We start from the raw sequence: 14,117 nt of genomic DNA, 5'->3' as shown, positions 1-14,117 counted from the left end.
GACCGTTTGGTCAAAGGAGTCGTTCGGAACTGTACAGTTGGATGGAAGTAGGAGAGGCAGAAGTTTGGTTTTAAGGGGCAGGTTGATGTGTTTCCAGTTTGCGTGCTGGAAGTTGGGAACTGAAGATGGGGTGGACCGAACGGCTCTGTTCGAGAGTTTGATGAGAAGGATTATTGTATCGCTGATGCCGGGGACTGCTTCGAGGAAGGCAAAGGTGTTTGGGTTGGGAATAACAGTCAGGTTACTGCTAATTAGGAAGTGGTCTAGGTAGGAATGGTAGTGTGTTCTGTTGTAGGTTAGAAGGGTCGGGCTGAAATGGGATAGGTTAATGGTGGGATTTGAGGATGTGAGGAGGTGGTCCCCGTTCTGGTTCGACGGTGCATCCAACCAGGACGGGTGTCTGGCATTGAGATCTCCACCGAAAATCAGGGACCATTGTTTTCCGATAGGGCGGTGCTGAGAAGCGCAGAGGGACTTGATGCAGAAAGAGTCGCGTGTGTCGAGGGATTGGTTGGGGCAGTAAACAGAGGCGACGAAGACCAAGGTTGATTGGGATTCGAAGGAGATTAGGGTGGTTTCAATTGATTTGAAGATATTGGGAAAAGGATGGATTTGCGTGACTAGGAATTTGTCGAAGACGAGGACGGCCCTTCCACCACAGGTGTTGCACCCTTAAGGATTGGCCTGTGGTCGGTCAGTTCGGGAGAGGTTAAAATTGGGAAAGGAAGGATTGTATCTATAGTTCCTAGTTTCACATAGGAGAACTATATCGTGTTTGTGCTCGCCAAGGAATAGCTCGAACTCGTGTCTGCGGGCTCGGCCGATGATGGAGTTAATGTTCAACTCGATTATCTTAACGTCCATTAATAGATGCCAAGATACCTACCATTGAGTTGAACATTTGAAAGAATTCTTGCGATTTCCCGGCAAACTCAAATAAGTCTGGATTTGAGATGGTGGGGGATTGGTTCACGCGTTTGGGTGCACGGGGAGAGGTTTTGCTTCGTGCGGCGTCTGCGAAGAATACATACGGACGGGCGAAGACTAGGTTTGTGACAGGGCGACCGGTGGGGCGGGAGGCAGTTGTGCCACCACTTGGACAAATGGTGAGCACTTCCTGTAGTTGGCGGGGTGGTCATTACCCCCACAGTTAACGCACTTCGGTGCCTGCTCGACCGTTTTGGCGCATTCGCCAGGGCCGTATAGCTAGTGGGCTGGGGCTAGCGAAACGGGGGAGACTTTTAGTGGGTGCGAATCTCACACGCGCCCGCTCTAGCTTCGCCGCCTGTGTAACGGAACTTGAGCGGACGTGTTTTTCTAAGACAAAAAAAACATAGTTTTTGCATATGATGTGTACGGGTAAGTTTTCCCAATTCATTCGCAAGTTCGGTTCATTTAGTGTAGATACTACGATGGTGTAGAGGGAAATTCTGGAACTATTGGGTTTTCCCCGCTTCCAATGTTGACTTCCAATGGTCACTATTAGAATAATACTCACACACCCGCCGCCTCTTCCTCAGTAAGCCGCCACCGTTCCAACATCAGCCAATATTAAAGTCCACTCGTCTATGACTAACTTGGCGTTGTAACTTTTTAAAGAGTTGACCGCTGTCATTCTTCAACGAGGTTAAAATGGGAAGGATTCCTCCATTTTTTCGCATACTATTCTTTCCCCTTTCCGGGGATAGGGTTGGATACTCAGATTTTATTATATCAAGGAAACCTTACTTTTGAGGATGTTTGTTTTCATCTGGGTTGAAGATTGGGGACGTCCGCCTTTCCGTTCCATAAACTTTTCACACCTTCTGGGTACAGGGGTGGACACTCAACTTTTACCACTTTTATAACATGTTCCACTCTACTCCACTTTTCCTATTGGGAGTGGGGAATGGAAACTGTGTTGAATTTCCGCAGAAAGAAATCAAAACAGGAAGCTAAATAGTATCTAATTTATTATTTATGATCACAAACAATAAGACACGACACTCATAACCGGCGCACGAGGACTTACAACTATGACATTGGAAAATAAATGGAATAAGCAATTAAATGATAACTTCCTCCTAAACAACGCCCGTTGGCCGTGCCGTGCTCGGCTGCTGCGCGGGTTTAGTCATCATATCCACTGCGTTCTTGAAAAGCTGCGTTTTCACAAAGTCCGTCGCTGCCACATTCAAGTCCTTGTTGGCTCCAAAATTGCACTTGAAGTAACCATACAAATTTGCCCCGTTCAGCGCCAGCGCAATCATGACCAGCAAGAGCCACTTAAACTTGAGTCCGAACAGCGCAACGATGAAGAATATGCCCCACATCGCGGGGCACAGGATCAGCGCCAGCCAGAATACTCGAGCCTCGTTTTGATTGATCCGCCCCTGCTGATTGGTGCCCTAAAATTGAAGACCGAGAATGGAGACAAGGGCCGATATATTAACAAATCGGAGGGTTCAGCAGCAAATGCTGGTATCAGACAACAAAAACAACCTTCTTGGATTCGAACACCCAATGCGACTTCCCGTCGTCGTCCACGTAGTTCCACCACCGCAACCCGACCAGCAGCCTTCCCGTGATGTTCTTGACGGTCCAGAAGTCGGCAGACAAGAGCAGCACAACCATCACGAAGCTGGAAATGAACGAGTCGCTGAACCATCCACACAGCATATACGTGACAATCGACGCCGCCCGGAAGAACAGATGGAAAAACACCACGTACGGGTGGCTGCAAACAACACGACAAGTTACTTCCGACATTGCTCATATGGACTAGGTCTTACTTGTATTTTTTGGCAGCGGCATTCTCGTCCTCCTCCCCGAATGGGACCGTATCATCGTCCAGCAAAGGGACCTGCAATGATAAGCAGCGAACAGTGACTCAATGTAAGTAGAGGGATCCTGTGAGGATCCCAGGTGTGGAGCCCATCACGAAGCGCATTTGGTTAGCAGCACAAACAACACAGAAGCCGTCGTCCCATAACCCACAGTACAGTTGACAAATATTAGTAAATCATGCGAAAACCTTACATTTCTTACCGTGGCCGATGACATTTTTTCTTGTGAGCTGTCACGACGTCAATTTCTTATGTTGATAGTTTTCTGCTGTCAAGTAAACGTCGTGAGCTGTTCCTTGTTGTTTACGCTCAGTTGGTAGAACTGATTCTGGGGGGATGCACAGTTTTTTAGGTAAGTTCGTTTACATTTCCGTTTTTTAATTGAACGTTAAATTTGTATATCGGAGGTAGCTTTAATATACCTAATTGAAAATATCTCTTGATTTTAAGCTATGCACATATTGAAGCGAATTTAGATTCAGACTATATTAATTTCTATGATAACTTCGCATATGTTATTTAGCTTTTTAAGGGTTTAGGCCTCTCTAGAGGCAAAAAAAGGGATTTTTGTGATTTTTTTTATGTAGAAAATATAAAATAAATTGAAATAATAAACACAAAACTTTATTGTATGTAATATTAACTATACATCATAAATTTTCCAGAGAAAGGACCCGACAATTCTCAAAAAATATAAAAATTGTAGTTTGGAGGAAGTTACTGGTCTATCAAATTGTAACAGGTTTCACACACCAAGATTTTCAGTTCAAAATAAATCTTATTCCAATATCCACGCAAGTAACGTGAACATTAATATATTACTTACTATATTCTAGAAATGTATCAACAAGAAACTCTGACTGAGAAACTTACATAAGGATTGGCTGAAGGCAACATCCAGAGAGTCCGTATTATAGTGAATATGAGTTCTAAAGCAAAGTGCGTGCGACCATGCGATTCCTACCTCCCCGTTTGTCGTTAGTCAATAAGTCGGGAAGCACGGCGCTTCAGGTGTGAGAGGTTTTGTTTGTTTCTTCTGTGAATATATTTGGGTACAGAACTATCCCATTTGTACGTAGCCCGTTATGTGAATGTATTTAGCATCTCAGACTACTCACTTTAGTATGATATTGTTACGAATTTGCTTTTACGTGCTTCTACCGCTGTCACCAATTGTTACGATTTCCTTCACGTAACCGCTTCGCTGTCACCAATTGTTACGTTCTTAGCTATTCGTAATCGTCACTCGTTACATTACTTGCTTTGCTCGTATCACTGGATTGCGTAGTCAAAAATAAAACGGGCATCAAAAAGTACTCATTAAAGACCTTTCTTTTGATACTCAGCATGAATATATTCTGTGAAAAAAAATTTTACACCCCCTTTTGCATGTAGAAAGATGTCACTCGCTACATGTCTGGGCGTTCACAGTGTCCACTTTCTCACCAAATTTCGTGTCAATCGGTATAGTCGTGTCTGAGAAAAGTGTTTGTGACAGACAGCAAACAAAACCTTAATTAAAAACTGGAAATTCAAAAGTTGGAAAGAAGCTTTTTGCATTTTCATGCATATCGAAGGTCTCCAGTGCTCAATCTTTAGTTTTGCGGGGCTTATCCCGTCGCTGAAATCAGAACTGGAACTGTTTGCGTCTTCTGTCGTGTCTGTGTCTGCTCTCATATCAGCCACCAAGCCGCCGGATGTGCAAGTTTCTTAAAGGTACAACAACTTTGCTCTATGCTCAGGACAACCCAAACCTCTGTTCTCTCGGCTGAGCTATTAGTCATTGTCCAAGCTGTCACTAACTCCCTTCAAGCCATTAAAGCGCTCATTAACAAAACTCCAGTCAATTACTTGCCTGCTTGAGCAGACGATGAAATGATGAAATGAAATTCTGGGTCCCTGGGCATAGAGGAAATTCTTACAACAAAATGGCGGATTATGATGCCGAACGATCAAAAACAACCGGCCCTCTCACTCCCCCTCCTTATGCTTTTTCTGATGTCTAGTAAGTAACATGTAAAACCACTCGTTCTGAATGAAACGAGGCTGTCAAACATACATTCCCATCAAGCCCTGGTTTCAGGAAATGCCACTCAGCACGAGTGACGTCAAGACCCTGAACAGAGTAGTCTTAAACTTTTCCTTTTGTAAAGGCAACGTGGCCAAGATCGGCGTGGCCTTCTCGCCAGTCTGTGATAGGTGCGGTGTGGACAAGACGAATGATTACATTTTCTTTCAATGCAAAAAGTTCTCTCGGCGTAGGACCAACCTCGGTTGGATTAAGCGTTACAACTCGCTACTTGATCTGCTCACGGTGGATAATAGATCGCTCTGGATAGACCTGGCCAGTTTTATAAAAGAAGCTCGAATCAGACCCCAGCCTGCTCTTCCCTCTCCTGCTCATGTTTTTCCTCCTCCCTTCATCTTCTATATCTAATCTAACCTCTCCATTTTTCTTTAACCGACAGACACTAGATGGGTTATCCACAACACTTCGAACCACGCTTATCAGCACAAAGTCGCCTCGCTTAACTACATGATTCACCGGATGCTAACTCTTCCCATTTCTTCGAAAATATTTTTGAGGTTGCCAAACTGAATGTATATATGATATATTCCGACCATACCATCAACAGTTTGACTAGCAAAAGGAAGAGGACGCTCCAACGACAAACACCTACCAAACTAATCCCGGTACAACAGCCCAGACGGAAAATAGCTCTGGATTTCAACAAAATTTTCCCTTCGTTGAAAAGAAAACTGAGGAGACATGGTTTCGACGTCGTCTTCAGCAGCAGGAATAACCAACTCAAAATCCTTCCGGGATCGACCTAATATCCTATGGCCAAGTTAGTCTAGGGGGTATACGAAATTTCCTGCGTTGATTGCAGGAAAGTATACATCGGATAAACCAGAAGGAACATGGAAATACGTTTTAGGGAACACTACGAGGAAGCAGAATTGGGGGAAAGAAAGGGTGCGTCGGCTTTCAGATCAAAGGTAGCGGAGCATATGGTCCTAAATAAGCACAAGGTTTCCAGGGGGACGTAAGCCTGGTGAACCGCATAAGCGATATGGAGAAATTAGATATGGCTGAAAGTAAAAATTTACAAAACACCGAAGGATGAACTTTTCAACGGGGATCGAGGCAACGGTGCTCCTGGCTCTTCAAATTCATCAGAAAGCGCATTCGTGGCAAAATGATAATATCCGTACCATTGGCGAAACTAATAAGAAGAGAGTGATTGAGATTTTAATTACCTCCGCGATACCACGGAGAGTAAGTATAAATAGAACGATTTTGGATTTCTTTACTCATTCAATGCTGAAAGATAAGCCTTTGCCCTATCATAATCAACGGCACAACAACCGGTATCCGGTCTAGGCCTGTCTTAATAAGGAGCTCCAGACATCCCAGTTTTGCGCCGAGGTCCACCCATTCGATATCCCTAAAAACTGTCTAGCATCCTGACCTACGCCATCGCTCCATCTCAGGCAGGGTCTGCTTCGTTTTCTTTTCCTACCATAGATATTGCCCTTATAGACTTTCCGGGCTGGATCATCCTCATCCACACGGATGAGGTGACCCGCCCACCGCAACCTGTTGAGCCGGAGTCGCTTATAGATTTCATTGTTATGCAGGCTACGGAATCGTTCATCCTCATGTAAGGGGCCAAAAATTCTTCGGAGAATTCTTCTCTCGAACGCGGCCAAGAATTCGCATTTTTTTTGCTAAAAACCCAAGTCTCCGAGGAATACATAAGGAATGGCAAGATCATAGTCTTGTATAGTAAGAGCTTTAACCCTATGCTGAGACGTTATGAATTTCATTTACCCTGGCTATCCTGTCATAGGCGGCCTGGAAGTCGTTGAAAAGATGGTACAACTGATGGCCATATTCCAATAGTTTTTCCATCACTTACCGCAGAGAGAAAATCTGATCTGTTGCTAATTTGCCTGGAGTGAAGCCTCTTTCGTATGGGCCAATGATGTTTTGAGCGTATGGGATTATCCAACCCACCAAGATAGAGGACAATATCTTCTTATAGATAGTACTCAGCAACGTGATACCTCTATAATTACTGCATTGCGTGATATCTCCCTTTTTATGTATAGGATAGATAATACCTCTTTGCCAGTCGGCAGGCATTGATTCGCTGTCCCACACCTTGAGCATAAGTTTATGAACCACTTGGTGTAACTGGTCGCCTCCATATTTAACCAATTCGGCTGTAATTCCATCGGCTCCTGGCGACTTATGATTTTTTAGCCGATGAATTGCACGGACTGTTTCTCCTAAACTTGGTGGTGGCAGTATTTGTCCGTCGTCTTCAGTTGGCGAGACGTCCAACTCGCCGATATTTTAGTTGTTGAGCAGGTCATAAAAATACATAACTCATCGCTCCAGTCTGCCCATTCTGTCGGAAATCAAATTTCCTTTTTTATCTCGCCAGGATGAGCATCAAGGTGTATAAGGTTTCATCCTGCTGATTTGTTGGTAAAACTTCCGCACCTGGTACGGTTGGTCCCTGTACTTTTCTAGTTCACAGATCTGTTGGTTTTCCTAGTCTTCCTTTTTTGTGAAGTCGCATTTTCGCTGGATTCAGTTGTAATAGGTCTCTTCGCTTACCCACGTTCTTTGAGAATGGTATATTACTCGGTATGCAGTATTCGTCCATTCCGTTGTTAGCTTAAATTCATCGTCTAACCAGCCGTTCCGACTTTTCTTGCGATTGGGGCCAAGTATCTTTCTGACGGTATCAATGATAACACTCTTCAGGTGATTGTAAAGATCTTTTGTTGATGTTTCATCTTCAGGACATTTGTTATCTGCGGTTATTGCGGGATCCATCCCTCCTTTATAGGTGTTACGGAGGGCTTTGCTGTGCTAAAGTATTCACTTTCACCTGATTGTCAGAGGGGATTCTGGGTGGCGTTGTTATTTGAGCCCGGAGCACCATGCTAGCGAGATAGTGATCCGTGTCTATATTGGCCCTCCTATGTGTTCTCCCATTCATCAAGGCTAAGAGTTGGCGGCGTTCGATCAACACATGGTCAATTTGGTTGAAGGTGATCCCGTTTGGAGAGGCCCACGTATGTTTGTGGACCGCTTTCCGCGCAAATCAGGTACTTCCAACAACCGTTTCGTGCGATACTGCTAACTGAATAATTCGCAGTCAGTTATCATTGGTATCCTTATGTAAGTTATGGGAGCGAACGTATCGCCTGAATACGGGCTCTGTCCCTACTTGACTGTTAAAATCTCCAAGTATGATTTTGATATCATACTTGGGACAGGCCTCAAGGGTCCGCTCAACTGCCTCGTAGAAGATATCCTTCTCCGACTCTGCAGTCTCCTCTGTAGGGAAGCGGGCGTTTATTGAGCTTATTTCTAAATTTGGCTCGCAATCGCTTATGTTTTCAAAGCCGATAAAAGCAGATTTATTTTTTTTGGTTGACTAAGATACCTACTCCGAGCACATGATTTACTGGATGGCCACTATAATATATGGTGTAGTGGCTCTTCTCCAGGAAACTGGCCCCTGTCCAATGCCCATGTCTGTTAAAAGCTGATTGACTACTAAAAAAGTAAAAAGTAACAAACACTAAACTGTATGCTTTCGCGTAGATGAAATTCAAATTGCACGCCCCGAGACGATAGCTGCTTGCTTTATTATTGAATATATAAATCATAATCTCATATGAATAATAATGGAGTTTCATTTGGTAGTATTTTTGTCTGTCTATACTGAAAAAAATGGATAAGATGCACTAAAATCGATTTCTTACCCACTATTAAACTCAACGGTCAACCGTCACGCAAATATCCCTTGCCCTTTCGAGCCCTCATAGGAATTTCCCTTCGCCGGCAACAGTTCAATGCCTTTCCCAAACATTTGTCCACTGTCAAAGAGCTGTCACCTCGGATATCGGGCCATCGGCGCATTCACGACTTGCGAGTTTGAACTTTCCTTCGTCACCAGCAAACCAATATTTTCCTACCACCCTCGCAAAAATTCCATGTTCTTACGCATTGATTGTTGCGGAAGCGTGTGCATGTGTGCGTCTTATCCGTGTTGTGTAAATTATACATTTCTCGTCTTGTAGTCTCCCACCGGGTCGAAGGGAAGTTGCTCGAGTGTCTCAACCGATTCGACGGGCAAACATCGTTGCCCAGAGGAGCTCGGCGAAAAACAACGATAAACAAATTGCAGCCGCACCGTGGCCGTTTGGAATTGTCAAAACAAACCGAAAAGAGTGTAATTAGTGGCGGAGCGACAGCAATAGCGCCGCCGGCAACAAAGGCGACGTCGCCGACCAGTGCAAAGTGAGACGATGGAAGTGATAATTGTGAATCGCAGTGGGGTTGTATCGTGAGCATTTCAGCGAAATTAGATAACAAAACATCATCCCTGGGCCGAGACAGGAGGGTTGGACAGTCGCCCGGGCGCAGAGGTTGCGGGAAAGTGTCGTTCGTCGGAGTGACAGTGACAACAACAGGACAGGGGACAGTGCGAAAGTCGCACTTCCGTGGGGTCGTAGGCCTGTCAGAGTGTCAGAAAAGTGTTTTGGGAAAACTCCGCTCGCCGAGACTCGGTTGTCCAAGAGTTTCTGGGCTCAGCTGCTTCCTCGGACCACCGCGTAGTGCACCCCGTGAGTCGTGAAAATTGATAAGTGGAACGTATACGCAGCAGCCCCTCGTTATCAGTGTGCCCTCCAAATTGTTTGCGCCTACGATAAAATCCCCCAGTGCAAGCTGCTCTGGTTGCCGTTGAATAATATGCCAGTCATTGCTCGCTTGAACAACAATAATTGGCAATTTGTGGAGCGATACGCAGATCAGTGTCGTTGCGTCAGAGTCGTTTCGGGCTGAGTGTCGCAATTTGTATTGGAGGCATTGCGACGGTACTCGGTACCGCGCGGTGCAAGTATGTCGTGGATGCCCTTTATTGGGGTCGTCGCGGGTGCTCCCTTGCCGTTTCGCGGCAGCCGTTTATTGTGATTTAACGAGACTTTGCTTCGTCGTTTTGGGCCTTTTATTTCACCCCGTAATCCGTCATACAGGAGCAATCAGAGGAGAAAGAGATCCGAGTGTCGTTTATTGTGTTTTCATTGGAAGTCTGGAGCCTGCTCAGAACCGAGACAGCTGGGACGATCTAAGGCAGCTCTCAAACCTGCACTCATTCTCCCGAGCAGGCCAGCGCGCATAGTATCCGACCATTTGCAGAGAGAGCGCAATCGATTTTTAGCAATAACTTCTACAGCTGTTCTTCCGTGTTTGTTTCCATTGACGAGGTGTCTTTGGAAGTTGTTTTTTATTGAACATTTCATCGCGAAGCGTCCCGAGGACCGTAGAGGCGGCAGAAGCGCAGAATGGGTGCGAAAGCCAGTACAGCAAACAGCGGACACCAGAGTCCCCGAACACGAACCTTCTCCACCAGTTCGAGTACGGACGTTGTGTCGGCCGGTACGGCCCCCGGCTTCAATTTGTTGCGTGCTCTGCCCGGCGTGCACGTCCAACAGAACGACAGACAGCGCGCTCGAAGCCTATCCTCTGTTCCTGACTTGCAGGCGGCCAATAACAATAATAACAGCCATCATCATTCACATCACGGAAATCATGCAAGCGAAGGGATACCGATGCAACAAAGTTCCGCTGCGGTGGCCGGCCAAATGTACGGGGAACATTCGATTATGATGGGGGCTGAGGACGGAATCCTAGCTGGTGACGAGAGTAGTCAGGCTGTGGGAAATGCCGCTGCGGCGGCAGCAGCTGCCAATGCTGCGGCTGCAGCTGGTGCTCTTGCACTAGGACGAGTCTACACCGCCACATCATTGCCTTCTCATATATGGTCTCTTAATGGTAAGTAGTGATATCGTCCTTTGAATGCCATTCATATGCAGGTTTTATTACGTTAACAGCTGTGAGCGTTTAGGCAAGCAGAGTAATGGTTTCGTCGGGAAAGTGGAGCGAGAAACCGTTGCAAAATGTGCACTTTCGAGGAAATCTTTTGCTATTATCTGCTTTCAACAAAAATCGTCCTTTTAACCATGCTCGCAAATTTAGATTGCGATAGGTCTGGGCTAGTCAATCACCCCAAATGTTTTAGTGGCTTAGTTCCGAACGTATCCACCCCAGATTATGAAGTTCCTTCATTTGAGATATTGCAGAGGAGTTAAGGTATGCAAAGGCGTCAATTTTTAGTTCTGGTTCTCCCATACCTTTTTACTGAGTTTGATTAATTCAACCGCAAACGGAATGATCTTCTGGAGTCGTTAACCATGCGTGGATATATAGACCTGAAGGTATCTCCTGAACTTTTGCATCGTGAGCCCGATTTTTATTGTTTCTTTGTAAGATCTCTGGTTCCATTCTATCGATTACCTTGCTCTTCCTGGTTTTCGCACAGGTTTGAGGAGAGAGCAGAGTCTTCTCGGACGGCTATACGGAGGTCAAGCAGAACGAAAGGCAAGACCAGGGCGGCTCTTCATTCGCCATAATGGTTGCTTTCAGCGTCCGATGCCAACGTTCTAACATCGCATTGGCCTGCGGAGCTATCCAAGCTTTGAGAAAAGGTTGGACTCGTATTGCATTGCCTACAATGTCGAGATGTATGGTGTTGAAGCGCTTTGTTGACTTAGGGAATACACCTAGTTCCTCCCTAGCACGCCTAGTGACTTTACACTTTTGACATGCGATGCACTCCTTGGCATTGATGACCAGAAATATTTGCTGGAGACTAATCGGTTCATTGTCCGAATGCCGAGATGCGGAAGATCGTGCGCTGAGTGAAGCACTTCCCTACGGAAAGCAACCGGAATATATGGCCTAGATCCCCTTTTGGAGATCTCCCAGCATCGAGAGGAAGCTGAGCCGACGATGGGGATGTTGACCTCGGAAATCCGAGATAAAGCGGCAGCCACTAAGTTGTGTTTAGCGGATACAAATTGAATGTCCGATGTGAACTAGCTGATGTAGGCTAAATGCCGAAGTTGGCGAGGGGACGCTTAGTAAGGCAAAAGTCAGAGGCCTATGGTCCGTGCACAAGCTGAATGGCCTGCCTTCAAGGGAATATCAGATACTCAGATATGCGGCTAGTAATGGACGGTTCAATTCCGTTAATCGGAATTTAACTATTTGAGAATATACCCAACGGTTGTCAGTTTTGGTTCGTCATCTGGTAAAGATCATCGACGAAAACAGCAGGGTTGCATTTTGCTGAGAGAATGCCAAAAGTGTAGCGTCCAAAAATTGTTGCTTGGTTGTCTTTTGAAAGGATTATTGAAACCACATAACCTCCCGCGATTCTTTGGTCTTCGGGCCAGACAGGAAGACGTTTAGTATAGCCTAGTTGTGAGCGGCTGTGGGCAGGAAACGACGGTGGAAATTTACGATACCTAAAAGCCTAAGGTATTTGGCAGCGGAAATTTTCCTTCACGACAGGACAATACACCAACTTTCCATTTCGCCAGCTTGAAAAACTGGGACGATTGACAGGAGGTCTTTGAGATCACCCTATTATCCGACAATGGGACTTTCAGGGTAGAGAATTGGAGAGTGCCTGACCAGAGATCCTTCTCAGATTGCAGTTAGATGCTTCTCAATCTGAAACTCGTTTTAGAGTTCTCCAACCCTTTCGGAAACCTCAGGAGGATTGACTGGTGGAAGTTTGGTCAAGTCATCAAGAAAAAACATTACGGTGAGCGAATTGGTAACATTGGAAGGACAGACGAGCTGGAGTCGAAGGTTAGGGCTCTATAAAATCATTCAAAACCGCCTTCAAAGTCTGGTGCTTTGCTAGTATAGTAAGAAGATCTGTCCATCTTCAGGAAGCTGATCAAAGAGGTCTTCAATATCTGATACAAGCACAAATACTGCCAGTCATTCAAAGATTGCCTGAAGGGTACAAGTCGGCCATTAAGACTGACAAGAAGCGGTCGTTGGGTTATTGTAAGAACACTGAAAGCACTAGCGAAACTGCGAGACTCAGTAAGATTCTGACCGAAAAACATAGGAAGCTCATCCTTTCTTGAGAAGTCGTAGACTTGCAATTTCAGCCATCCACCGGTAGCCGTGGGGAAATCTTTATTTTGAGACTATATCAAGAAATTAATCACGAGTTCACCGGTCTGATCCTACCAACATATTTGAGTGGCCACTACTCGGTATTCCCGTCGAAGGAGCAACTGCACTACTTACCACTCGTATTTTTTTTATTGATTTCGAGGAGCAAAGTCACGTAGGAAACAAAAATAATGAGTCCCAACTGGCTGGATTCTTGAGTGAATTTCCTTTTCTATGCAGCACCCACACAAAACATTTCGTATCTTAATTCACCGCCAAGAACACAAAATCAGGAACAACTAGGAGCTCCGTTACCAATCCCTTTATTTTTTAGGGCGAACTGTACGGAGCTTTAAAGTCGGAACTATAATGATCGTATTATAATGTCAAAATTTTAACGAACGTAAATTAGAGACCTGTCAAAACTCATTCTCGCTAATAATCGCATTGACTCGTTTGAATACTTGACATTTCGAATTGATGTTTCCAACATCTCACTTGCTTGCTTACACCACTTCGCAAGAACAAATTTCGAATGACATATCCTACATCTGTTTGACATTTCCTATGCTAAATTTTTACCGAATTTTCTGCGTTTAACGGAACACCCAAAATATTCACTTGACGATCTGTGACGTTTTATCTGCAGCCCGAAAACGTGTTTTTATCCAGTGATTTCGCCACAACAGCTGTACCCACATGGATAACGATGATCTAAAATCTCGTTAATGATACGCTGGTGATCGCACCTTTGAAATGAAACCTGGACAGTATGTGGAAACTATGAAAGGCGTGCATACATTGAATGGCATCGTTTTGTGTTGGTTTAAGGGCTTCCCCATACATGTTAATGATGGGTATGACTATTTATATCTTCGGACAACATCGTGGGGGTTATCAAATGAAAAGCTAAAGGCGTCGTACTTCAATCAAAACTGTAACTAGGGTTAACTAACCATACCTCAGCGGTGTTTTTCAATAGGGCTTTTCTCATTTTAGACCAAACGAAGCTAATAGTAATAAAGGGGTGACTTGGAAAAACCGGAAAAAACTTATGAACACTTACAGTACATTATCTCTTATAATAATAATAACTAAATAAAGTTATAATAATAATCGTTGGCGCAATAATCCAATTGGATCAGGACCTTGAAGTATGCACGTGCAAGTGAGCACTTCATTCAAGACCGTAACGACACACTACAGGATTATTGTACCCTATATGA

The 14,117-nt window shown here is 44.8% G+C and overlaps 2 protein-coding genes across 5 annotated transcripts in view; one reads left to right on the top strand and one right to left on the bottom strand.

Moving 5' to 3' along the window:
* Positions 1–1,935: 1,935 nt before the first annotated feature.
* LOC119656950 (uncharacterized Golgi apparatus membrane protein-like protein CG5021) lies at positions 1,936–3,157 on the bottom strand. 4 transcript variants are annotated; one of them, XM_038063666.1, is made up of 4 exons: positions 3,028–3,157; positions 2,772–2,842; positions 2,482–2,716; positions 1,936–2,372 (listed from the first exon to the last, which is right to left on the bottom strand). In XM_038063666.1, the coding sequence occupies exons 1-4, from the start codon at positions 3,040–3,042 to the stop codon at positions 2,064–2,066; spliced, it is 630 nt and encodes a 209-aa protein (XP_037919594.1). In that variant the 5' UTR covers positions 3,043–3,157; the 3' UTR covers positions 1,936–2,063. The 4 variants fall into 4 exon arrangements, with proteins under 4 accessions (XP_037919594.1, XP_037919592.1, XP_037919593.1 ...); XM_038063664.1 differs by having other exon boundaries at positions 1,936–2,387; positions 3,028–3,156; XM_038063665.1 differs by having other exon boundaries at positions 3,019–3,145.
* Positions 3,158–8,734: 5,577 nt separating this feature from the next.
* LOC119658025 (E3 ubiquitin-protein ligase znrf2) overlaps positions 8,735–14,117 on the top strand; it is a 266,182-nt gene continuing 260,799 nt past the window's right edge. The window contains exon 1 of the mRNA XM_038065257.1: positions 8,735–10,689. Coding sequence (XP_037921185.1) covers positions 10,200–10,689 — 490 coding nt within the window. The 5' untranslated portion in view covers positions 8,735–10,199. The remainder of the gene's footprint in view (positions 10,690–14,117) is intronic.

Source organism: Hermetia illucens, chromosome 5 (genome assembly GCF_905115235.1).
Source record: "Hermetia illucens chromosome 5, iHerIll2.2.curated.20191125, whole genome shotgun sequence".
NCBI classification, from domain to species: domain Eukaryota; kingdom Metazoa; phylum Arthropoda; class Insecta; order Diptera; family Stratiomyidae; genus Hermetia; species Hermetia illucens.
The sequence above is the reverse complement of the archived record's forward strand: the minus strand, read 5'-3'. Positions and strand labels throughout refer to the sequence as shown.

What these genes read in the sequence shown, in the direction of transcription:
- LOC119656950 (XM_038063663.1), bottom strand. Translation starts at nt 3,042, where the DNA reads ATGTCATCGGCCACGGTAAGAAAT. An exon ending in CATCGGCCACGGTAAGAAAT is followed by an intron (nt 2,843 to 3,018) that starts GTAAGGTTTTCG and finishes TTATCATTGCAG; the next exon opens with GTCCCTTTGCTGGACGATGA. An exon ending in GCCGCTGCCAAAAAATACAA is followed by an intron (nt 2,717 to 2,771) that starts GTAAGACCTAGT and finishes TGTTGTTTGCAG; the next exon opens with CCACCCGTACGTGGTGTTTT.